The sequence below is a fragment of the Uranotaenia lowii genome, chromosome 3, assembly GCF_029784155.1.
Source record: "Uranotaenia lowii strain MFRU-FL chromosome 3, ASM2978415v1, whole genome shotgun sequence".
Lineage (NCBI taxonomy): Eukaryota > Metazoa > Arthropoda > Insecta > Diptera > Culicidae > Uranotaenia > Uranotaenia lowii.
This window is the reverse complement of record NC_073693.1, coordinates 244,160,937-244,186,430: the sequence shown is the minus strand read 5'-3', so window position 1 is coordinate 244,186,430 and position 25,494 is coordinate 244,160,937. Positions and strand designations below refer to the sequence as shown.

The 25,494-nt window shown below is 33.6% G+C and overlaps 2 protein-coding genes across 6 annotated transcripts in view; one reads left to right on the top strand and one right to left on the bottom strand.

Annotated features, from left to right (window-relative positions):
• The window catches only part of LOC129755739 (3'-5' ssDNA/RNA exonuclease TatD-like), a 61,203-nt gene extending 58,518 nt beyond the window's left edge, over positions 1–2,685 (top strand). Inside the window, exon 5 of the mRNA XM_055752364.1 lies at positions 1,100–2,685. Within this exon, the coding sequence (XP_055608339.1) occupies positions 1,100–1,411 (312 nt within the window). The 3' untranslated portion in view covers positions 1,412–2,685. The remainder of the gene's footprint in view (positions 1–1,099) is intronic.
• Positions 1–25,494, bottom strand: part of LOC129755741 (uncharacterized) — a 122,139-nt gene that overhangs the window by 66,251 nt on the left and 30,394 nt on the right. Inside the window, exons 1-3 of one of the 5 annotated variants that reach the window (XM_055752366.1) lie at positions 5,351–5,397; positions 2,992–3,279; positions 2,675–2,928 (exon numbers count right to left, since the gene is read on the bottom strand). The exons of 1 other annotated variant lie outside the window; for it this stretch is intronic. In XM_055752366.1, the coding sequence (XP_055608341.1) occupies positions 2,712–2,928; positions 2,992–3,279; positions 5,351–5,361 (516 nt within the window). In that variant the 5' untranslated portion in view covers positions 5,362–5,397 and the 3' untranslated portion in view covers positions 2,675–2,711. Of the gene's footprint in view, positions 1–2,674; positions 2,929–2,991; positions 3,280–3,828; positions 4,021–5,350; positions 5,398–25,494 lie in introns of those variants that run through there. 3 more of the 5 variants (XM_055752369.1, XM_055752370.1, XM_055752368.1) reach the window with 3 other exon arrangements.

Below are 25,494 nucleotides of genomic sequence, written 5' to 3'. Positions count from 1 at the left end.
AAGGCGGCTAATACGAATCGAGACAGCAGGAAGCGAATAGGAGAAGTTACTAAACGTAAGATAAAGAAATCTTGAATTTAGTATTTTCATCAACATTATGTTTCTGTCGTAGGTTTTTAAAACGCACCGAACTTTGAACGAATAAAGGAGTGTTACAAATTCGGAAACAACCTTTTCCTTTGCTACGCGCCACGCAAGTAACAAAAATAATAATGACCAAGGAGGTTTATTTGGATATTTGGAAGCAGAAGCTACCAGTGTCTGCACAAAAGCTAAAATACGGGCGCAGATATACGTTTCAACAAGACGGAGATTCGAAGCACACCTCAAAACTGGTTTCGCACTGGTTCAAGAAGAAGCGTATCAAGGTCATTGAGTGGCTTGCACAGTCTCCCGATGTTAATCCGATTGGGTATCTCTGGTCAATTTTAAAAATTAAGGTTCAGGAGCAAAAACCAACAAGCAATTGCGGCAGGTAATTTTAATTAAATGGGACAAAATTGCCCCGGAAACAACTGCTATTCTTGTTGGATCAATGTCACAACGATGTCAAGCTGTTATTGAGGCCAAAGGAAGTCACACGAAGAACTTAAGCTATGCGAACCAGAGGGGTGGATAAACTTTTGTTGCGTTATTTTTTAACTCTGTTGTGGTATGAGCCTACTTGGTTGAATGATTCAACTGAATCAAAGCAATCGAAAGATTCCTTTTAATTCAACCACGCACAGTACAGTGGTTGAATTAAAAGGAATCTTTCGATTGCTTTGATTCAGTTATTTTTTAACTTTTTTTTAAAATTAGGTCTTAAATGCAACAGAATATGTTTTTTTTCATTTTAAGCTTGAATGAATTGACTTTGTTTTTACATAAATAATAATAAACTGAACAACAATTAAGCTTGTTTTAATTTTCTGGTGGGTTTTTGGAAGAAATCTAATTTTTTACTGGAGGTGGATAAACTTTTTTGCGTGCTACCTATAAATGTTTGTTTTTTTTTAAACAGCCCAAGCTAACATTTGAAGTTTTATCCCCAAGAATCCCAGACATATTTCCCTATGAACATGAAGCCTAGCTAACCGCTTCCTAATTTTGCTTCCAGGACAAATCCGATACCGGGGTCCGCAAACTGCTCGAGGATGGTCGTCTGCCTTTGGAGCGCCTGCTGGTGGAAACCGACTCGCCCTTCATGTACCCTAACACCCGCGCCTCCAAACTGCCGCAGCACGTTAAAACAGGCCTCACGGAACGATCCCTGCTGTACCTGCATCGCTACTGTACCTTCCAGCGGAACGAGCCCTGCAGTCTGCCGGCCATCGTCGAAATGATTGCCGCTTTCATGAACAAAAAACCGGAAGACGTCGGCCTGTCGACGGCATTCAACGCACTGAAACTTTTTGGACTGTCCCAATGATGACCGCGAAATGGACGATGAACGAATAGAAAATTTTACATTCAGAATCCAACGAAAAAAAAAAGAAACTAAATACTAACTAACGAAAAAACGAACTATTATCACTAATACTGAAGCTGTATGTAACCCCTTGGTTCTCTTTTTATTATATTAGAAACGAAACGATTTCACTTCCTGGTAGTGACAAAACCGATAGATTCCTATAAAGTAGTTGTATTCTTTTAAATACATTTTATTGCATTGTTTCTCATTCGGAAATTGTTGAATTTGTCCTATTTATGTCTTGCCCGAACGTATGTAGGTATAGTTATGGAAGGTTATATACATAGTATTTCGATAAGTTGAAAAAATGAAGTTATATTGGTTGCTCTACTACGCGTAATGATTGACACGATATATAGGCTGCTCAAAGAGCTACACTCTCATCATAGTTCTTAGACGTTAAGATTTCGTTGCTCTTAGTTGCTAGGAATACAAATTTTGTAGTTTAATGAATAAAGGAGCATGAAATATTTGATTTATATAAATTTGATAGAAAAAACATTAGAATTTTATGTTGTGTACGTGATGTGAAAGACTGAAGTTACTGAAAAGTTAGTAAAAAAATGAGAATTTGTAATAACATAAAGCAATGATTAGATGATAAACCAAATTGATGATTGACTAAGCTAATCTAAGCGAGATCAACTAAAACGAAAACAAACAACAATGATAACCTTTAAACAATTTCTTGCTTTTCGAGGCATGGTACACGATTCAGGGAAGCAAAATCTCAATAGTTAACGTAACGAAACTTTTACTACATTCCTTGTGACCGGCCAGTCCTCGAAAAGTGAATCAATTGTTGATTGGTTGATTGAAGTGAGAAGCTTCCGAACGTGGAAAAATATAAACCCACATCAACTTTGTAGTTGGATGCTATTAATCGGACGTCAGGATTAGAACGAAACGATTGTTCTTGAAACTTGGTAGTATATCTAGTAGGATTAGGGAATTGAATGAGTTAAGCCCTTCATAGTTAGTTACGCGAAACCCTTTGCAAGTGATTGATTTTTCGCACCAAATTCAGTTTATATGTAATCAAGATTTTCTACTAGAGGGTTCCAAAAGCCCAGCATATGTAATATATATGTTACTAAGGAAGAAAGTGCCATAATAAATGTATAATCTTGCTGTAAAGATTCTAATACGAAGAAAAAAAATCATGTGACACTCCTTATTCATAGTGTAAATTATTCTGAGATTGTAATAAAAACGAATATATATTTTTACAACGTCTGTGTATTCCTGTTTCAACATTCTATTCGAAATGCAAACTTTCGAGAAGCGATTTTGGATTTTCCAGGTGAATTTGATGGTTCTTTCGGTTGACAAAACGTTTACTGTAGCCGCAATGTTTGCATTCGGCTTGAATGTAGCAGTAATTCTTCTTTCGATGATCGCTGTAAGTTGCCGTCGAGCCAGGATTCAGGGCTACTCCACACCTGGTACAAAGTGTTCGTTTGATGGCTGGTTCTCTAAAAAAATAAATTCTTAAATTAGTTAAATGTTATCATGTTGATTTTTGCATTATAACTTACATCCGAAGGACCGCCTTCTTGCCGATGGATTTCATCAGTTTACCGTAGACTCCAGAAAGAGCCGGAACAGGTAGCTCGGACATCAGCACCGAAGCCTGGTAGAGGTAATTCATACGTTCGTACACATCCCTTCCGGGGCAGAGCCGGGCGTTTTTCTTGGAGGAGCTCGGGTTCGGATTTCCGGAACCACCATTGTTTCCGTTGGTCTTATTATTTCTCGGTTTGTTGGGCGCATTTTCACTGACTATTGACTTTGAACGATCTTGGTTAGAGGCGGAGAACATTGCGCTTGAAAAGTTGAGAAAGGAAAACTTGTTCAGAATAAAATTGTTTTTAGACAAAAAAAAAAGACAAGAAGGTATAAAACCACAGGCTTGAAGGTAAACAATATCATTCAGGTTTGTTTTGCGATGGTTCGATGTGATTGATAATTTCTGAATGAATTCCGTCAATTCCGATTTTTCGAAGAGCCCTAACTTTTGTAATTACCCTTGAAAAGTTCAATTGATTCTATTAAAGACAAAAATGCTTTTCAAAGTTCAAATTATTACATTTTACCAAAGTGACTCAATAAGCTTATGTGGATGGAATACTATTAGGAAGTATTAATATTTGTTAATGAATATATGATCTTAATGAGGCTGATTTTCTTTTCCAAAAGATTTAGAATTATTTGTGTAGAACTTGTGATTGTAAAATGAATATTTATAAAATTTTCAGTAATCTAGTTTTCTAGAAGATGTTCAAATGCAATGTGGTACAAAGAAGGTGATGAACAAACACGCACATTATTACAGAACTTGTTATTCAAAAAGTAAAAAGGTAAACAAAGCCTACGTTACTTGCCAGGGTGTTTATGTATCTTAGGCGAGAATCGTATTTAAACAGCAGTTGACAATGATTTTTTTTTCTCTAGTTTTCGCTGGTACAGCGATGATGGTTGTTTGTTTGAAAATGCAACTGACGTCACGAATTGTCTTGGGTACAATGTTTACAAAAAAAAAAACTTTTACTAAAGCCTAGTCCACACTCGGCAACTTGAACTGCGATTTCGGTTGCTGAGACTTGTTTATGTTTACATTTTGAACTAGACGGAAAATGCATGTCACAAGTCTCCCTATAAGTATGGGAGACTTTCAGTAACCAAAATGTAAACAAAAACAAGTCTCATCAACCGAAATCGCACTTCAAGTTGCCAAGTGTGGACGAGGCTTAACCAGGCTAAGTTGTGCGAACAAAGAACAACGATTTTCTTTTATTATTTTTATCACTTATACAATGTACAATTCAAAATAAACAATGAAACACGGTTAATAATTCCACAAATCGCTGTGATGAAAGTGTGTTTTCCATGTCCATTTGTTTAGAAGAAATTTGTTTTCCTAGAAAGTGAGACATATTTTTTTTTCATTTTCGCTATAACTCAAGTCAAAAATTATATCCTTCAATTTTTTCTTCAATAATCTGTCTCTTTCAAAAATATCATTGCATGGAAGCTTTAAATGTGGAATTATAGGTCTTCAAAATATTATCAAATCTTGCGTAAGCATTTTTTACGTATCATCATCAAGATTCAGCTAAAACGGCTTCAAAAGTAAGGAAAACAACTTTTAAATTCATATTTCACATCCAGAATATGTTGACCAGACCACAAATTGAAACGAACTTGCTAAAAGTTCATATTAGTTTTTGCATTTTTTTTTGTTATAATATACATACTGTTATATATTATACTGTTTGTTTACATTTTGTTTCATACGACGCAATGAAAACTCACGCGAGAAATGAAGTTTCATAATCACCAGCAAACGGATGAGGTTGAAAATTTCGAATAAAATCAGAATTTGAAGCTTGGGCCTAAAGAATTAGTGCATATAAAAAGAAAACACGAGGCTCTCATAGCCAAAGGGGTATAAGTGATAAAATTGTCGATTTTGAGTTAATGATGCCAAACGATTCTTCACATTTCAAACTATTTTTTATGATTTTTTCAAATTTTTATAAGTTTTTTTTACATATTTCTACATTTGATAGAAAATACAAATTCTTGAAAAATATATGGAAAATGTCCAAACACATCAATTTGAAAACGTGTTTTCTCGAAATAAGCTTTTCTGCTCTTATATTCCTTTGGCATCACATAATATATGTGCCTAACAACATATCTAAAAAAAATCCGTTTCTACGTCAGATTAGGTCAGAAATTAAAGAAATTTTAATAACACAAGGCAAACAAATTCAAATTTTTCCGAAGTTCACATAATTAAAAGCTGGATTTTTGGTTTTATCACCGCGATTGTTTATACTTCGAAGTTATCGACCTTTTTCGGTGAGTTTTAAAATAATCAAAACAAATTACCAGTTGTCCATACGTTTCGAGCTACTATGGCATTTGCTCCTCTTCAGTGGACACTAAAATTATATTTCACGTTTAAAAATTACACATTAAATCTAAATTTTAATTTAAACTTACAATTGACTGGCCATCGTCTAAGCTATTTTGGTTTTGGACAGTTTGTTTTGTTTTGCGTTTACATTTGTTTGTCAGTGTCTGTGTTAACTTGGATATTATTGGGTCATAAGCGGTCTTAAAATTTATGGAATCTCTCTGCCTATTAACGACATTATCGTCTCATCTCAACTTAATATAGAACGTTTCGGCAGTTATCCTAGCGTTGTATCCAGTAACTCTCTCTAATATTTTTGTATTTTCAAAATCGAAAATGTGGCCAGTTTCTAGGCAGTGCTGAGCTAGACCTGTGCTTATTTGTTTTGTGGATACAGTTGTTTTATGTTGTTTTAATCGTTTTTCTAAAAATTGGCTTGTTTCTCCTATATACGATTTCTTACATCCTCCACACTTTATTTCATACACAACATTAACGTTCTTGTTATTCGGCATTTTGTCCTTGGTTTTTGTGAAAATCATGTTTTTTACTTTATGTATAGGTTGAAAGGCGACATTGATTTCATATTGTTTCAAATATCTGAATAACTTTTCACTCAAACCGGCGCAGTGCGGGATGGTTACAAAATTAGACTTACTTCTACTGGAAACGGCTAAACTGTTGTATATTTTGTGTGTTCGTTTTTTGATTACATTTGTTACAAGATGTGAAGGGTAGTTATTGATTTTTAATATGTTTTTAACTGTCTTTAGTGTTTTTTCCCTATATTTTGTGTGGGTGAGCCTAATTGCTCTGTCCACCAGTGCGACTACAGTATTTTTCTTACGTGAAAAAGGACTAACGGAGCTGAAATCTAAATATCTACCTTTCTCATCTTTGGGGAACCATTCCGTTGATATGCTATTCATTTTTCGGCTAGGATAACTGCCGAAACGTTCTATATTAAGTTGAGAGGAGACGATAATGTCGTTAATTGGCAAGGAATATTTAAAGAAGGTAGTGTCGAGGCAGCCCTGCTTTAGTATTAGTACACACTGCGACGTCACAATCACGAAAAATCTGTTAATTTACTAGGAAATTTGCCTTTTTCGTTGATAATTTGAAGAATTTGCTGGAAATGTTCCACTTTTAATACCTGTTATTCTAGAAGGATTCTTGCGCTTCAAGATTGGTACGAAAAAAGATGGATTTTCGAGTAATTTTTGTATGAAATAGACCATCGAAGTTCGAAAAAATAGTGGATTTTCCTTACTCAAATTTGCAGAACTTGAAAATGATCAAGTCAGTGAAGTTTAAGATTCTTTTTACAAAAAAGTTATCAAAAAACAAACTTTTATATAAAACCACAATTATTTATTCGCATTTTAGTAATTTGAGTTAACAATAATCAGTTGATGTTAATTGTTCTACATAAGAATTGAATATGGTAAACCGATTGGATAAAAATCATGACAATCAGTTGAACACTCAATAACTACCAGTTAGACCTTTTAAAAGTAGATTTTATCTTCGTTTTTGAACGTTTTAGCTTCAAGATGACATTGCGTTCATTATTAAAATGAGAAAAAAACATAATGCAATCTTCAAAGGACCAGAAAATTTCATAACATAGTGAATTAGAGGTCTTACAACACAATCAAAATGTAATTAGAATCCATTTTCGTTCTAAAATATGTTTTTCTTTGAAATTTCAGCCATTCGCATATAAATTTTCAATACATTCGTTTTTGTGACGTCACAAAAAAAATCCAGGTAGTGGCTCTCGACACTACCTTATTTGAATATTCCTTGGTTAATAGGCAGAGAGATTCTAAAATTTTAAGACCGCTTATGACCCAATAATATCCAAGTTAACACAGACACTGACAAACAAATGTAAACGCAAAACAAAACAAACTGTCCAAAACCAAAATAGCTTAGACGATGGCCAGTCAATTGTAAGTTTAAATTCAAAAATTAGATTTAATGTGTAATTTTTAAACGTGAAATATAATTTTAGTGTTACTAGTTTTGGAGAGCTGAGTTTCCATCTATCAGCATTTGTTTTAGAGATATCTTATGAAAATATGTAAAATTCATTGAATATTTTTTTTTACAATTTTTACACTTCTAAGAAAAAATAAATTTATGACTCAATGTAAACTTTCCAAACGACCGCGAGTAATTATGACTGAAAAAAGTTATAAAAGTTTTATTTTTGTAAATTTTCCCCAAGTCTGCCAAAATTGGGAATTTCGACAAACTTGTAAGAAGAATTTTGGATTTTTCATAAAGCATGAGTCAAATTTTTCGCAGTCTTCAACAAAGTTGTTAAATGAGTTAACATTTTTCATATAAAATACTCAAAACTTTCATGGATGATGTTTTAAATAGAACAATTTATATTTTCTAAAGCATTGTATCCCTGAAATAAGAATAATCTAGCCAAAATAAAATCCTTGATTCACGTAACGAGACATGCTCAAAAGTTTATGTTGGGCAAACTAGCTACAAACTTCGTACTAGAATGTCCAAGCATAAATGCGACGTCACCAAATTGAACCGAATCATCGCCTCAGGGTCCACAGCATCAGACCCAGCCATCAGAGAGCTACGACAATCGGCCGTTGTTGAACATTGCTTCAACCAGGGACACATGTTCGACTTCGACAAAGCCACCGTTCTCGATAGCTCCAACAAGCACCGCCGGCATCTAGAGGTACTCGAAATGTGCTATATTCAAAGCTACGGCGGAGTGTTCCACACACTCTCTCGGACTGCTCACAAGCACTCATCGGCGCCGGTTTCTGGCTATGAAGAAGAAACCCAAACAACAATAATAAACTGTGAGTCGAGTGGATAAAGTGTTGCTTCGGGACGTCATTCGGAATACGGATTAGGCGCCGCCGCCCAGGCCAAATTATAGTACCGGGCACGTAAGTTACACGCTATCCTCCTCACTTTTGAGCTGAACCATTTCAAATTTAAAATTTTATAGCCAGAAACCGACGATTGATGAACGCTTTAGGAGCGCATCTGTTTCGGACTATAGCACGAATGTTCGAGTAAGTGAACATTTTTTGGTTCCATAAGAAATATGTTTTATGCTTTATGTTTTATTTTAGTTCCTTGAAAAAGAATAAATATTAATTCGAAACGTTGGATGAAGAGCACATAAAAAGTGTTGTAAATCTTGACCGAAAGACCGAAAGCCGAACATAACCTATAGATTCAATAAAGGATAATGAATTTATCCAAAATCAGCTTCAAGTTTTCATGTAAGTTCATTAGTTTACCAGACACTTTGATCAATTTCATTCGAAACTAATCAATTTTTAAATTTCTTATAACTTTAATTTTCTAATCTTATTTATTCATTTTTTTTCAGAATTTACAAAAAAGGGTTGATTTAAAAGTTTTGTGTTATAGGTATCTGGAATTTGAAAAAAAATAATTCATTATTAGAAATGTGAACTCCTGATTAGAAATTTTCATGTTGAACATAACGATTTTTTTTTTCAAAACATATAGGTAATTGATAATTAAATTCAATATATTAAAAAATAAAAGGAAAAACATAAATATTCAATAAAATTATCAAGCGCAGGTTTTACATTTCACAATTTTAAGCGCTGAATATTTTTTTGCTGTCAGTAGAAATATTAGGTCCTGGAATATCAAAAAGTTTGACTATAAATCCTGATAAATTTATTCAAAAATCCAAACAAAATATTAAGGTGAAAAAGATAAGTTTTTCAACATATTAGAACACATTGTTTTTCAATAAAAACGTCGAACTTTTTAAAAACAAATTTATAGAATTCAATTAATAACTCAAGGGAACAGTATTTTAGTGCTTATTTTTTAATGATTGATTTAGTAGATTCTGGCATCCTGAACTCCAATCTTTCGTCGTCGTCGTTTATAATTTCAAAAATGAATTTGTTAATGATACTTCATTAAATTTAGAAATAATATTTTGATGATGATGATGATAAATGACCTAAAAAACTGAAATTCTCCAGTTTTTTTTTAATTTGGAAAGTACTCCTGATCTTATTGAAAAAAGTTAAAAAAAAAATCCTTAATTTTATTTAACAAATTTGTTGAAGTTTTCAAAACAATATTATGTTTGTATTAAAAAAATATTTAAAATTCAATTTGGTCTAAGACTTTCATAAACATTCTCTAAAATTTTTGTATGATTCATGAAAGGAAAAATCAAACAAAAGAAAACTTCTTTCTCTTTTCTTTTGCAAATAACTCGCGGTCTTAGGGAAGGATGAAAACTGATTTAAAACCTATATTTTTAATTTTTTTTAATGCTTTAATGTTTTTTCAAAAACATCAGAAAGTTCTGAAATGATTTTAACTTATTTTTTTAAAGTTTTTTAAAAAAAGCTTATAGTAAAAAGCTTTGCATATTTGGATTCAGGGCATCCAGAGAAGTCAAAAGAACCTTTTAAATTATTTGCACCTCGGAAAAATGTGGCTTTGCGTAATTTATCAAACCTCCTTGGAATGTGGACTTGAGCATTTAAATAGAAGTAGGTTTAATTTTTTTTGCTTATTTTAGTAATAAGCACCTGTCACATGGAAACTAACTTGTTGATAAAACTTCTTAAACTTCTTAATAAAAACTCATTTTAAAGACGAGGTAGTGTTTTTGTGTGTCAAGAGTTGAGTTTCAATACGGAAGTTTTATTGATTAATAAATCGAAATTTACAACTAAAAATGAGTTAGGCCAAAAGTAATTCAGCCGGAGGCAAGCAAATTTTCGGACACGTTGGTTAATGCTTATTTTGTACTACGGTAAATTCATTACTTGATCTGAAAAAATCTCCATGGGGGGGTTAAAATCCCTAAACCCCCTCCCCCCCGTTCTCGCGGCCTTATCTTTTTCACATACATTTCAATTGTTCTTTTTCAACATAATTGCTTCTCAAAATGCACGACTATGTTCGTGCGTCATATCGACGCAATTAATAAAGATACTAAAATGTTCGTAAGCAAAGTGTTAAAGCGTTTAAAAATGTATTAAAGAACTCTGCACTAAAATATTTGATTTCGATTCGAAATTTGGTTTTGAAAATGCCTGCTTTTCCTACCAAAAAAAATGTGGAAAAGTATAACTTTTCGATACATTTCTTAAAACAGTGTGTGCCCTTAGTGGATTTTTTTCCTGATATACCGGTTTTGAAAAACGAACACACACATATAGGATCTCAGTGAAACGTTAGATATGTTTTTTTTGAGGAGATCTAAATTCTACTTAACACCTTTTTTTTTGTTTCTTCGAAGCATATTTTTTATTTTTTTTTAATTTTCAACTTTGAACATCGTTAAAATAAATGAACGTAGCCTAGTGAACATCATATTTGAGTTACGTAACAACGTTTAATTTGATCCAAGCATACTATTAGGTATAAGATTAAAAGTAAAATTAATAATAATTTAGATAGAATAATTTAGAAGCAAAACCTCCATAAAAATGAATAATAAATTATTAAAGACAAGGTTGCTAAATTTCAGTCAATATCGTTCCATCCTGACCAACATCTAATAGTCAATGTTATCGAAAGAATATCAAAGTCGTCTACCAATTGAATAACCAAGTTAATACAATGTCAGTCAGGCAGCAATGTTAATATTGAATGACATTTTTGCACTCCACTCACATCACACATACGATCGTCTTTGTATTTCATTTTTTGATTGTGTTGGGAATAGATTTTACGTTATAGGTTGCGCAAAAGTTGAAAAAATGTTGTTGTTGACCGTAAGAAGTAAAAATTCACAGCAAGCATTATGTCATTCATTCAACTTAGTCATGGCATTGTAAGCTTATGTGTCGCTGACCAAAAATCAGTATCGCGTGAAATAGACATGCTAAGCAGTAGCAAAGTCGGCTGATATAGGCTGTCTGACACTGATAATTTGCAGCTCGGATTAAGGATTTTAAAATATATGTACACAGAAAAAATTGGAGTGGATAGTTAATATTACATATGCATGCGAAAAATGCAATCGTAATTAAATTATTCTTCAACTGACACTAAAATGGCCAAAACTGATATGCATCCTGGAAACTGAAAAACTTACGTTCTTCATTTTTCTTTTCAACACAGCATCTGATACCTAGAACATGCATTGCAGATACATCGTGGCAAGTCAATGTAATCATATACGGATAGTCTGGACAGCTAAATAAACTTTTCAGGTGCAAGAGAACTCATGCGACCCTACAGATAAAGGTGCTGTTTCAGACAGGAAGGGGAAGGGTTATTCATGTTTTTAGGAAATCCTGAATGAAGGGGAAGGGTTATTCCAGGGGCGGTCCTAGAGCTGGCTCTTGGGGGGGGGGGGTGATTTTCCAAATTTTCAAAAATCAGTCAATAACGTATCTAAATACACGGCGAAAAAAAGTTCATTTGGAGAGAGCGAGTGGGGGAGAGGGAAGGGGGGTGGTTGAGTTTACAGTTTCAAATGAGACTTAAATATTTGCTGCACACCAGACCCCTGCAAAGGACACGTCCATGGGTTGGGGGTTTTGAATTTCAAATTTCAAAAATAAATCGCAATCAAAATTTCAAATCAATTTTATTTCTGGTTAGTCATTAATATATTATTCGAAATGTTGGTTCTTATTTTGTATTAAAAAAAATCAAGTATTTTCAAAACATCAGAAACGGAATGCGAATTTAAATTTGGAATGAAGCCATAATTTGAACCAGAAGAAAAATACATCAAATATAACACCAGATTTGATAAAAAATTAAACTTGAATTCTAACAAAAAATCAGATCAGGTCAGAGTAATTGATAATAACGTTAATTTTTACATATTAATTTATTTGTTTATTTTTTGGATCCATGAGGAAAATATGGATGACATGTGATTAAAATGCTTTTTATAAAATTCTAATCTCTCATTTTCAACATCCATACATTTCTTCTAACTTCCTATTTGCCAACAATTTTCATAATTTTAAAATGTTGTTAGTTATGTTCTTTTAATTTTTTTAAGTCACGGTGATTAAACTCTTCATAAATATGAAGATAAAAGAGATTAGTTTTTAACATTTGAAAATTTTTGATTTTTTTCTAATAAAAACGTCTTACCAAAATAATTCAAGAGAATGCATTTTGGTGTTTATGTTTTAATGATTGATTAAGTAGATTTTGGTGCGATGAACTCGAATCTTCAACTAGATTTTGTTTATCTCCTCTTGTTTTGGTGATATGGAGTTTAAATTTTTTTTAAATGAAACAGTTTTGAGTGAAGTCAATTATTCGATAATTGTTGAACTTACAAGTTAACATGAATAAAAACTGATTCTGAAAAATCTACAGTTTTTAATAATTCGGAAAGAAAAGTATTTCTGACATAACTAAAGAAAGTTTTTAAAAACAAAGATTTTATATCATTTAAAAAAAATGCTTCAGGCTTAAAACGATTCTTTAAACATTCGTTAAAAGTCTTTTATTTTACACAATTAAGAACATTCAATTTTTTTTTCACAGAAGTCAAAATTACTTGCTTTCTGGGGGAAAGAAATAAGGTATTAACCCATATTTTGAATTTTAATTGTAATGTTTAAAAGTTTTTTTTTTTTCAGAAAAGTGCAGAATTTACTTAAATAATTTTTAACCTATTTGAAAATAATTTCAGACACCAACAAAAATCAAAACTTGCTCTTACATTCTTTTTATCTAAACAAATGTTGATTCTGTGGCCTTGTGCCTGAAAATGCGTTTTTGAAAAAAAATTTCATATCATATTTTTTTATCTAAATGATTAATCATCAAAGTTGGATGAACTTGATAAGATACACTTCTTTAAAAAAACAATATTACACGACCATGATGCACACTACTTCTCCTCTTCCCTTCAAATTTCATTGAACTAAATTTGAGTTTTGTATTAAATTTGAAATTAGAGAAATTTAAAAAACTTTCTCTACAAACATGTTTTGATATCCTTTAAACAACTTATGCATCCCTTTGAAAAACAATCTGCGAATCTCTAACATTCACTGCGAACAACTGTTGATAAAAGAAAAGATCATTTTCGTCATTTGTATATTCAGCAGTTTAAAAAATTATCAATTTAAGAACTCTTTAAAGAACCTTCCGATATAAATGTAATTTTACAAATGAAAAAATACACACATTTTTATAGAAGAAAATATGAAAAAATTCTCAATTTATTTAAAATATTTTTCTTGAGTATCTATATATCACCGCAAAACTCTCACCAATATTTTAGTGATTCTCGTTTAGCAACAATACCTCTGAAAATCCAAACATTTATTTGAGAAAGTGTTAACAATTGCTATGAATTTAGAACTGAATATTTTATTTTTTTAAAAATATGTTGCTAAATCTTGAATCGAAAAAACGAATTAATATAAACTCTTGTTTCGATTCTTCAATTTCTAAATATAAATTTAATTCTAAACCAAAATCATTAAAATTAAATTCTTAGGTATGCAGCTTTCGGTGCTTCATTTTTATTTGTTTTCTCTTAAATTTCAAGCTCTCATGGATTTTAAAATTTATTGGCACTGAATCAAAAGAAATTGTTACAAATTTGAAACGAATAATTTAGTAAAAAAGTGAAAAATCGTATTTTTGCTTCGTACACTCAATATGTATATTATTATGTACTCAATAATTTCAAACTTATTGTACAATTTAAAATAAAAAAAATAATAAAGGGTTCATTTCTTAAAGCTTAAACTGTTTTCCAAGGAAAAGTCCTAATCAATTGCAATTGAAATAACGGAATTTTCAGATTGGAGCGCAGATTCAGCGTGGATTTGCAACTTAAATTAGCTTAATAATAACTCCTGCTCAAAATTTTAATCATGATTGTGTTGATGAGCTGCAGTATCGGCGATATAATTGGTGTGAATTTGGAACTCCAGCCGTGTTGGTCAAAAATTAGAAAAATGTCTTGAGCGATTACCTTGTTCCCGAGAAAACAGTCGAGTGATGACGGGATATTATTATCACTGGTTTAATCTCATCTGGGAAAAATTGATACAAAGGCATATTTTCGGAGCCTATGTTTGAAAAACTGTTTTTGGAGGTTTATTCTTGAACTCAATTTTTAATCAGATTTTGTTTATCACCTCAAATTTTAGAAGTAGAATTTTTGATGTTTTTAGAAAATTGAATAGATATGAATGTATAAAAAATGTATAAAAGAAGCATATATGGTCAGCAAATTAAATTAAACACTGTAAGTACCTCAACAAAAGTAATTTGGTGAAAATCGTTCTAGGGAATTGCAAGTTACAGCTGTTTTAGTTTGGCTGACCCAATTTTAAGAATTTAAGAAATTATTAAATTCTTTTATTTTAACAATCACCCCCACGGAGTGGAAAATTTTGAAAATTCAAAAGAACACCCACTAGGAAAAGTTCGAAGTTTTTATAGAAATTCCAACGTTTGCGAGTATTTTATAACGGTTTTTTGTCGCTTGGGGGGGGGTGATCACCCCGATCACCCCCCCCATAGGACCGCGCCTGGGTTATTCATGTTTTTAGGAATGAGAAAAACAAAAATAAAAAACACAAAAATACAAATAAAAATGGAAAGAGCTCACCAATTTTTGTATGTAATCAGAGATGCTACGATGCGAAATCATCCACACTGTGTTGATAACCATGGAATATAAGAGAACTAATTGACACTTGCGGTCTTGTTCAAATCCATAATGGCACGACTTTTAGCTGTCATTACCATCGGCAGACGACGGTTCGGAATTCAATTCAGGAAAAAATGTTTAAGCAATCATACGAAATACATCACAGAATAAATTTCGAACACACCGGACTTCACTACAATGAGAAATTATCAATATGAATTTTCATTTTTCCCGAGAATTTAAACGCAAAAAAACTGCACGGGCGAGAAAAACACGACCGCACTCAACCAAGGCTACCTTAGATCTCCTGAAATACCGTAATATTCATAAAACTTCAAAATTTTCATACTTGTTTTTAAATTTCCAATTTTTCCACAGCCTACTTGAGAATCGCAAAAAAAGCAATCGCAAATAAATTACAGGAAATCCACTTTAAATTCGTCATTTTTTATGTAACACTAGCTGGCCCGGTGTGCTTTGCTACCCCTTCCAAGGAAAAAAAATTAATTAGTTGAAATTTGTATAGTTAAAATAAACTTATTTTTTCATTATATTTTACCATTAATCAAAAGCAAAAAAAAAAAAATCATGGCATCTGAGCTTCTGGATCGTCTTGAGTCTGAACGTAAATTGAAAGTTGAAGGAACCCTTTAGAAAAAAATAGAAGGGACCTTCAATGAAATAAATAATCCCTTTAAATTTAAAAAACGCCCCTTCTTGAAGTGGGAGGAGTATTTCGATACAGGCTAATTTGTACACAATTAAAAAATGTGCTGAACTGTATAAAAACATCTGAGTGTTTTCCAATGTTTCATTGAATTTGTTAATTATATGTATGCTACATTTATTAAATATGAGAGCCTTCATTCATTTAAAGCGGAAGCGTCTCTCAATAATCTCATCTAATTTTGTTAAAACTTATTTGTCAATTCAATAAATCATCTCATTATGTCAAAACACTTAGGTTCATAAATTTTAGACAATAATCTTTCGAAGATTATTGAAATTTTGTCAATCTTTTGTTAATTTTGTGTGGGAGCCCCTCTTTTTTGGTTTCGGTGGGGTTTGGAAGTATTATAAAAACCATTCCCGGTCTTAAAAACGGCTATACACCAAATTTCACGTTCATAGGTTCTGTAGTTTCCGAAAATTGTTTAAATCGTGTCTAATTTTAGATTATTCTGTATGGGAGCCCCCTTTTATTGGATCAGTAGAGATTTTTAAATATTATAGAAAGTATTCCCGGTCTTAAAAACAGCTACACATCAAATTCCGTGTTGATCGTCTCAGTAATTTCCGAAAACTGTTCGAATTGTGTCATATTTTATAAACTTTGTATGGGAGCTCTCCCTCATCTACGTCGGAGCGGTTTGAAAGTATTTTAGAAACCATATCCGACCCCAACAACTCTCACAAACCAAATTTCACATTGATCGGTTCAGTAAAGCTTAGTTCTTTTAGAAATGGGACACTTTCATTTGCTAATACCTCGTTTACTAGTAATCGTACATTCAAAATGTTGACAGCATTTTGCTGCCTGTGAAAAAAACTATCTGACCCATTTTTTTTTCAAAATTTTAAATTTACGCGTTTTTGATATTTTTACGATGCAAGAGAAAATGAAAAAAAATCATTTGCACAGTTTCCCTCAAAATCCATCATTATCAAATTGATAGGTTACAAAACCGTTGACTATTCAAAGAGTTATTGTGTATGAGTGGTGGAAAAGTATGTAAACACTGTCAAAAATGTCCACAAAGATCAAATCAAGCATTGGAGTGAAGCACATGATCGGTAGCTACGGTTAAAGGTCATCTGGGAAGTCAAGTCTCATACCAGCTTTTTTAATTTGTTTATTCCAAATTCCAAAAACTAAGGGTGGTTCGCTGGGATGTCAAAAAAAAATTTCTCGGATAACTGAAAGTGTTGCCTAGTAATGAGTCATTCAAACCCAACCTCAAACAGCAATTTTTTGCTAGTTCCAGAGCTCGTAAGCTGTATAGCCGATACTAAGGCCACAGACAAACAGACAGGACACTCCATTTTCATTCTTCGCAAAACTGAAAATCCCTAGCCAGAGAGCTAGGCAATGTCGACACCAGATACCGCTAGTTTACCTCTTTAAAAGTATTAAATTTTCATCATGGTAGCCGGTTGTTTTTGTTTATTCTTCCGTGACAACAAAAAACTGTATTACACAATAAATCCATTCGAAAAGAGCGTGATTTGGAGTTTTAGATAAAGCTCGATCCTGCATGATTCTCTGGCCACAAAACGTAAGTAGGATAATCGATTAATTCATTGATAAGATTTTGATGAGTTTTGATATTTTATCAGGAACAATCTGGAGATTTAATATGCCGTGTTCTGCCATTCCATTAGAAGAAAAAGAAACCTTAAAATATCTCCCCAAATAACCTGAGCCCAAAACGATTCCAACCAAAGTGCCCACCTATTTGTACACCCATAGAAGAGGTTGCAAAAATCCAATGCCTATTTAGCAAATCTCTGTGCCGATAATGCCCTGAAATGTGCACTGTGCCGAAGACGGTATGTTTGAAAAACCGTAACTGGTATAAGGACTCGGCTCCCAACTAAAATGATGCATGACCACTACATTCAAGCGAAACAAGAAAAACATTTTATGGGATTTCGTTCCTATTGGATAATTCATCCCAGAAACAAGAAAATAAAAATATAAACCCCGTAGGGAGAATCGAACTCAAATCACCAACCATATCGTCTTGCCAGACCGACATCTTAACCAGTATACTGTTTGAGCTTCATGCAGGAAGAGGGATATTTGTCATAGGCATTCTGCCACCGATCAATCACAAAAGAAACGCACGACAGCGGCTTCCCGGCGTTTGGCCGCCTTTCAAGGTAGTCCTTTGTCTTGCGATGGTAACGGAAAAGGGAACGGGAGTGAAGGAACGGGAAACCCATTGAATGAGAACTGTGCTTTGTTTACTGCCTGCTATTACAAACACACGCTACATATACACAGCTGCCAAAGCCGGGCAGCTTGGCCGGTAGTTGTTTGCCGGTAAATTGAAGCAATGTTTTTGTTGTTGCTTTTACTACATACACACGCACAGCTTAGCCGTGGTTGTTTGCCCATGGATTGAATTGAAGCAATGTTTTTTTTTTGTTGCTTTTACTGCATACACACGCACAGCTTGGCCGTGGATGTTTGCCGGTGAGTTGAAGGGATTGAATTAGAAGGATGTTTTTGTTGTTGCTTTTGCTACATTCACACGCACAGTGCTCGGTTCGCCGGCTGCCTGGTGTTGGCCGGTATTTATTTCCATCCTTCTTCGTCTTGTGATGCGATAGGGAGGGACGTGAAAGCGTTTTTATTTTGTTTCTTTCAGACATACGCAATTCGGTTAACTTGGGAGATTAATGCCGGTGGGAGCAAATCGAATCAGCACCGGTCGCGTTATCTTCTTGTACCAATGATGCTATGTAATTGACTACACGCCATTGGCACAGAGGCTGAATTTTGGGTGTACATGAAATGAAGATGCAGTGTTGATTTCCAATAAATTCTCAAAAATTACTAGTTGATAACAAGGACATATTATTCCAACCAAACTGCCGTCATATGGAAACAGATGCTTTCGTCCTCCTCCTGCCACGTGAATAAATTCTTTGTATGACTTCGAGAAACCTTTAGATCAGATTCAACCGATATGTTTTGACCCAGTAAAATCCAGCCGCCAGCTTCAGCATCAGAAGAACACAGTTTTTCTATACCTATATTTCTATATTGTCAAAAGTTCTGGGCTTCAGTGCAACTTTTCATGGGATATGCTTAAACATTACATAAATAACACTGTGCTGGTTGGTGTGAATTTTACTATTCTTCATCGAATTTCTGCCCTTAAAAGAGCTTTTGAGTAATTTGTAATTTATTGATTATCAAAAATCAATGAGTGGCGAGACGATAATTCAACCGTGTATTCCGTCAATTGTCAATGGATGATGTATTTGGAAATGAGACTATCGGCAATTGCCCAGTAAATGTTCCAAAATGAGCAAATGGTTTGGTCGGCGAATTTTCACGAAAATTTCAAAATATCTTGCCATGTAATAAGAATAATACATTGAAATAAACTTGTAATGAACTCTCGCAAATACAAAATTTGAAACCTAACACGATTTCAGAATCCTGTTTTTTTCCTGTTTCCCGGTTTGTCGGATTTTATGTTTTTTCTCCGGTTTGCAGCTTTTTCACGTTTTACTAAATCTCCTTAAACTACGTCTCTATCGTCATGTTGTGAATATATATAACAATCATTTCGCACTTAGTCTGGAAACGGAAAGCATTAGTCTGTTCCTCAGATAATCTTGATATTTAGTTTACATTCCAAACTTAATATTCTTCAGTTAGAAATTGAAAATTGAAGCGAAAAGTTCAGCAAAGTTCATGATTTGTTTATTTACGTTTTTCGGATGCATCACAATATCATGGGCATCCTTGATCATTTTTATAAAAACCAATTTGGTTGGTAGGCAATGTCGACGCTAGATGGCAGTGTAATAGCTTTGCGAAAAATCATGCAAGTTTTCTTCGGAGTGTCCTGTCTGTTTGTCTGTGCTAAGGCTATGAGACAGATGATTTTAGACGAACGACAAAACTTATGAAAAACCCTATTTCTAACCAATCCAGCTTTTGAATCCTATACCATGTCTGCTCGTGGCAAGGTTCCGAGCATATCAAAGAATGTTTTTGTTAGTTGGGGATTTTTTTTTATTATCTGACGGGTTTGCGCCGGGGGTCTTCAGATTTTCCCCAAAATTGAAATTTTGGTTCATTTTTGCGACTTAAAAACACATGTATTTTTTCAGATTTCTAACATTTTTATTTTTTGAGTTAGCTTCGGTTAGATTTTTTTGTAAATAAAAAATAACCATTTTTCAAAGCTACATAACTCTGTTGTTTCTCAACGGAAATTATAAAATAGCACATCAAAATGCATTGAAATTTTATCAGCTTTCCAAATAGAATAGTTGAAAAAAATTAAATAATGACCTTCAACATGAAAAGTTGTAAATAAACTTTAAATGGCGTCTAAAAGTACCGTCTGCACCACCGAATATTTTGCAAAAAATACCATTGTATAGCTCGATTCATGATGCAACTTTCATCTGAAGACACCAAAGTGGGCCATTAACACCTTGAAGAGTTATGAAAGAAATAATGACAATAAATCTCTTTTTTTGCATCGAAAACAAACAATGGTGGAACAACTGCACTCACATATGGAGATAGCAAGCACTTCTAACAACATGGAAACAAAAAAACTTACCAAAGCAGGTAAAAAACACTATGTTTTCGTCATTTTCAGACTGCCCCTACACGCATAACAGTCCCATATGAATTTTCGTCATTTTAGGTCAACATAAGGCTTCAACATAAAAGACTAAAAAAAGAGGTTTTGTTCTAGAAATTTCGAAAAAAAAATAACAATTCGTGGCTGTCCTATATGAAATATACCTGAATAACAGTCCCATATGTGAAATACCACGGATTTGGTTACTTTTCAATGTTTCTTTCGGCGAAATAGTCTTTGGTTTATTGCTTTGAATCATTTAAACATTTTTCAACTCACTTGATGTCGAATGATGCACACTAGTTTTCGAAGGCAGGTCTGACTTTCTTAGGAATGACTTCCTGAGCGAAAAACTATTGGATGCAATCAAAAATCGTAAAAATATTCAACTTACAATGTGGAATTCATGATATTTTTTTGCAAAAGTATGTTTCTTTTTATGACAATTGCATTTAGAAGTTCAAAAATGATCAAATTTAAGTCTTAGAAAGTAGCTTGGTGATAAAAATATATTTTGTATGGGACTGTTATGCTAGTAGATTCGAAAAAGGTTTCAAATATGGTCGATTAACAGTCCCATAATGAATAAAAATGGTGCTCTCGACCTTACCAATAACCCAATTTCGAAAATTTCAGGCCTAACGATTTATTATGACAACCTAGAAACGATTTTCGTTTATGCTGAAAAAGCTGATTGTCTCGCTTGCTTATTTTTGTATATGGGACTGTTATGAAAGAAGGGGCGGTAGATTGTTGCAGCTCAACTGACTTCATGTTATATCCAAAAATCTATTAACGTATGCGTTTATACCCAGTTTTGCACCAGGTCACAACAAGTTATGCACATTTTACTGTCATTTTTAGAAGTTTATGCGCTAAGTTTTGCATCCGTAATTCCCCAGATTTGATTTAAAATGGACGGTGGAACACTGAAGATTCTTGTGTGAGCGATCGAGGTAGCAAAACACTGACGACGAATTATGTTCGTTTTAGTATGGTAAACCTTAAAACTGGGCGAATGTAGAAAACGAATACGGTAAAAGTATCATATTTTCATCATTTTACAGCCTGGGCTGGCTATACTGAGCTCTTTGATTATTTCTACAACATTTGTGCCACTTTCTCATACTTTTTTGATCAAAGGGAAAGGATTTTGGTGTCCAGTGCTTAGCTCCCGATATAAACACTATGTAAAGCACGTCTATATTTCATTTTTTTAATCACATTTTTATGATCCCTAACACAGGGACTGGACCTTCTACTATTGGCATTGATTAAGCTTCACAATGATCTTTGCTCGAAAAATTAATAAGTTACATAGTATATGACCAGGTTGTAAAGCAACATTCCCATTATTAGTTATATCACTTAAACAATACGATACTCAGAATTTTAGTTAAAATTTAAAGTCAGTTTTGCTGTAAACACACAACAAAGCACGAAAAAGTAGTGTTTTTTACCTGCTTTGGTAAGTTCTTTTGTTTCCATGTTGTTAGAAGTGCTTGCTATCTCCATATGTGAGTGCAGTTGTTCCACCATTGTTTGTTTTCGATGCAAAAAAAGAGATTTATTGTCATTATTTCTTTCATAACTCTTCAAGGTGTTAATGGCCCACTTTGGTGTCTTCAGATGAAAGTGTCATCATGAATCGAGCTATACAATGGTATTTTTTGCAAAATATTCGGTGGTGCAGACGGTACTTTTAGACGCCATTTAAAGTTTATTTACAACTTTTCATGTTGAAGGTCATTATTTAATTTTTTTCAACTATTCTATTTGGAAAGCTGATAAAATTTCAATGCATTTTGATGTGCTATTTTATAATTTCCGTTGAGAAACAACAGAGTTATGTAGCTTTGAAAAATGGTTATTTTTTATTTACGAAAAAATCTAACCGAAGCTAACTCAAAAAATAAAAATGTTAGAAATCTGAAAAAATACATGTGTTTTTAAGTCGCAAAAATGAACCAAAATTTCAATTTTGGAGAAAATCTGAAGACCCCCGGCGCAAATTGTCAGATAATAAAAAAAAAAAATCCAGTTGTTTTGTATAAAATAAAATGATTTGCCAAAATTCTGCTCCTGTGGAAAAAAAAACCACAATTTTCAAAACGAAAATTTTGGTTTTCGCTGTTTTTTTAAATCCTTAAAAGAGTAATCTTGTATGTACACTTCGCAACCTCCGATCTATACTAACCGATTATACTTTAAGTTCAATCTTATGATGGTTTCACTTCGTTATTGTCAGATTTTGCCAACAGAATTTGCATTAAAAACGCTTTAAAGTGGCTCAAAAATAATCAAGTTTTGTTAATTTTGAAACAGATGTATCTACTAAATTGCCCTCAGGTTCTTTTAAAAGAGAAGTATTGAACCGAAAAGTTTTAGAAATTGAAAGAGGTGAATGTAGCAATCTAAAATTCAGATTAGATGAAGTATAAGTTGGAAAAACTGATCAATATCATGAATGAAAAAAGTGTGCGCCGGCCGATGGGAGGTACCAAGAATAAAGTAGATTTTTTTCTTACAAAAAACGATAAATATTTTTTTTCCATTTTTTTTTCATGAATTATCATAAGATTACCTTCATTTTCTTCATAGAAAGTATTTAGATCAAACGAATAGTATTAGAGATACACGCATTCGTAACTGTCCCATTTCTAAAAGAACTAAGCTTTAGTTTTCGAGTCTATAGGGAATAAACAGACAGACAAACATTAATTTTTATGTGTATAGACAAGAGCTAAATGAATTTAAAATCTAATGACTCGTTAAAAATTTCAAATGAACTTTGTTGTTTTTATGATAATCCATATTTTGAAAAAAAAAGTGATCAAAGCTTCCTAAAATTCCGAGGAACATCAAAACATTTGAGAGACTTCAACGCAAGCAGCAGCGACGAAACTGGAAAACGCCTGGGGCTCCATCCATATAAGACCACATGGAAAAGAGGCCTCGAAAGCAAACTTCGAACACGATCTTTGAACATCACCCTGTTGATCAAATCTTCCATTTCACTCATTCTTTAAGTCTCTCGTTCGGTTGCAAGTCTACGTATTACGCTTAAAGCAATTGACAGCCAACGTTTTTGTTTTTTCAATACACAAAGATTCTCTCCCCACGACTTTACTTTAAAGATAAACTCCGTACTTACATACCTGGCTCAACCCAGACATCTTTTTCAGGTTCATGTTGTGGCAAATTTGGTTTGGGTTGGCCTGAAACCGACTCAAACTTGAAATGAGTAAAGTCATGCTCGGCTCGCTTTAAGCCTTCGCGCACCGACTTTGTGGGAGAGCGCAAAGAAAAGACGGAGAAAAGTAAAGATGGCTCCTTAAATCAACAGGTAGTAGGCTGCTGTTCGGATCGTCGCGCGAATCGTTTTTCCAAATTGTGGCATGTTTCCTGGTCGGGATGTAGTTTGCGAGAACCGTTCGATCGAATCCGTGCGTTCCGGAACCGAGTGGCGTTGTTTTGCGAGTGATTAGTGCGGGGCATCCTGGTGAATTGTTGAATTTTCTTTTTGCGCAACACCGATCCAGCACCAAATTTCCAGTTTCCAATGTTGCTTCGAGTGGGCTCTGTTTACGCCTCGGAAAATGTTAACATTGCTGAGCGAACTGCGCTTCTGGTCCACCAAAGAGGACATCACCGTCAAGGACACCGATCTGGGAGCGACCAAGTAGGTTTTGGGGTCACGTGTCCCGGAAAATGGGTGCCATAGGGATCGTGTGATGATTTGCTAATCGATTAGGCCCCTACGACAAAGTCTTTTCCCATCACAACTCTGGGTCGGTTGTAGGTCTGGGCCATTGTCTTGCCCATTCTTTGGGTGGCTGCGTGTGGATTGTGTTTGGTTGTGTGTGTAATCCATTGAGGTATTTTGATCCATTCATTACCTTAATTTGTCTAATAATTGAAGTAATTGGGATAATTCTCTATTTTGCGATCATACATTGTGATCAACGTATGATCGCAAAATTGATATCATCAAACAGAATGCGATTTGTTATTATTCAATAACATACAGATGTTTATCTTGGCCCGCTACTTCGAAATTACCAAAATTGACTAGCGCAGAATGGGGGTATGCAACAAACTGTGGTGCAAGGCAACGAAATCGGAGCATTGAATGCATGCAAGGGAAAATGGAACAGAAAATCTAATTTTCTGATAAGCTTAAGCTTCTTCACTTTGAGGTGAGAAGAAACCAGTAATTAATTCAATTTTTGTGATATTTTCGAGAAGATTTCAATAGCAAGAAAATCAAACACAAATTTATAATTTGTTTAAGAAATGTACGAAGAACAAAAGTGAACTCATATTTTCTTTATGAACCGTAAGCTGGAGGAGCTCTGATCACTTTTTTTAAATTTATATTCAATTATTTTGAAAGAGTTTTATTTTTCGAATATATTATGAACATTTCATGTAGTAAGAAGAAAATTTTTACACGTCTTGAGAAGTTACAGTGAAACATTTTACTCAAAACAAGATTTAATGCTTCGGACCACCTTTGATCACCATAGTTTTTTGATTTTCATTATCCTCAATGTAATTGTTTTTGGGAAGTTTGTAGTCCCTTTTAACGATCAAGCCATACAAACATCAATCGAAGTCATTTTTTGCGTTTTCCAAACTTCCAAACTAAAGTTTCACATTTTCTGTCACCAACGTTTATATATATATTTGGCCCATGCCAAAAATTTGTTAAACTCAGGTAATCATTCCAGATTGTCCAATTTTATTCAGGGTTGCCAGAGAGATTTAGTTTAAAACTTGAGATAAGCCCGGTCTGGCCCAGGGGCTCAGTTTTTGTGAAAAACTGCCTGGAAATTGCCCAGATTAATTCACATTATTTACAGAACTAAGCAGAAAACTCAATTCGGCAGGAAACTCAATAAGCAGAAACTTCAATTCAATTTAACCTAGATTTGCCCGGGTTTTGGATTGAAAATTTTGTAATCAGGCTAGAACGCTCGAAGTTAAATGTAAGTACTGAGTAATTGATATTGACAATGATATGAGTAACTGGGAAATGAAGGTAAATGATTCAGGATCAATTTTTAAGTCACTCAAGGGAACAAGTGACCCACTCTCCGCTACAAAATTTGGAACGATG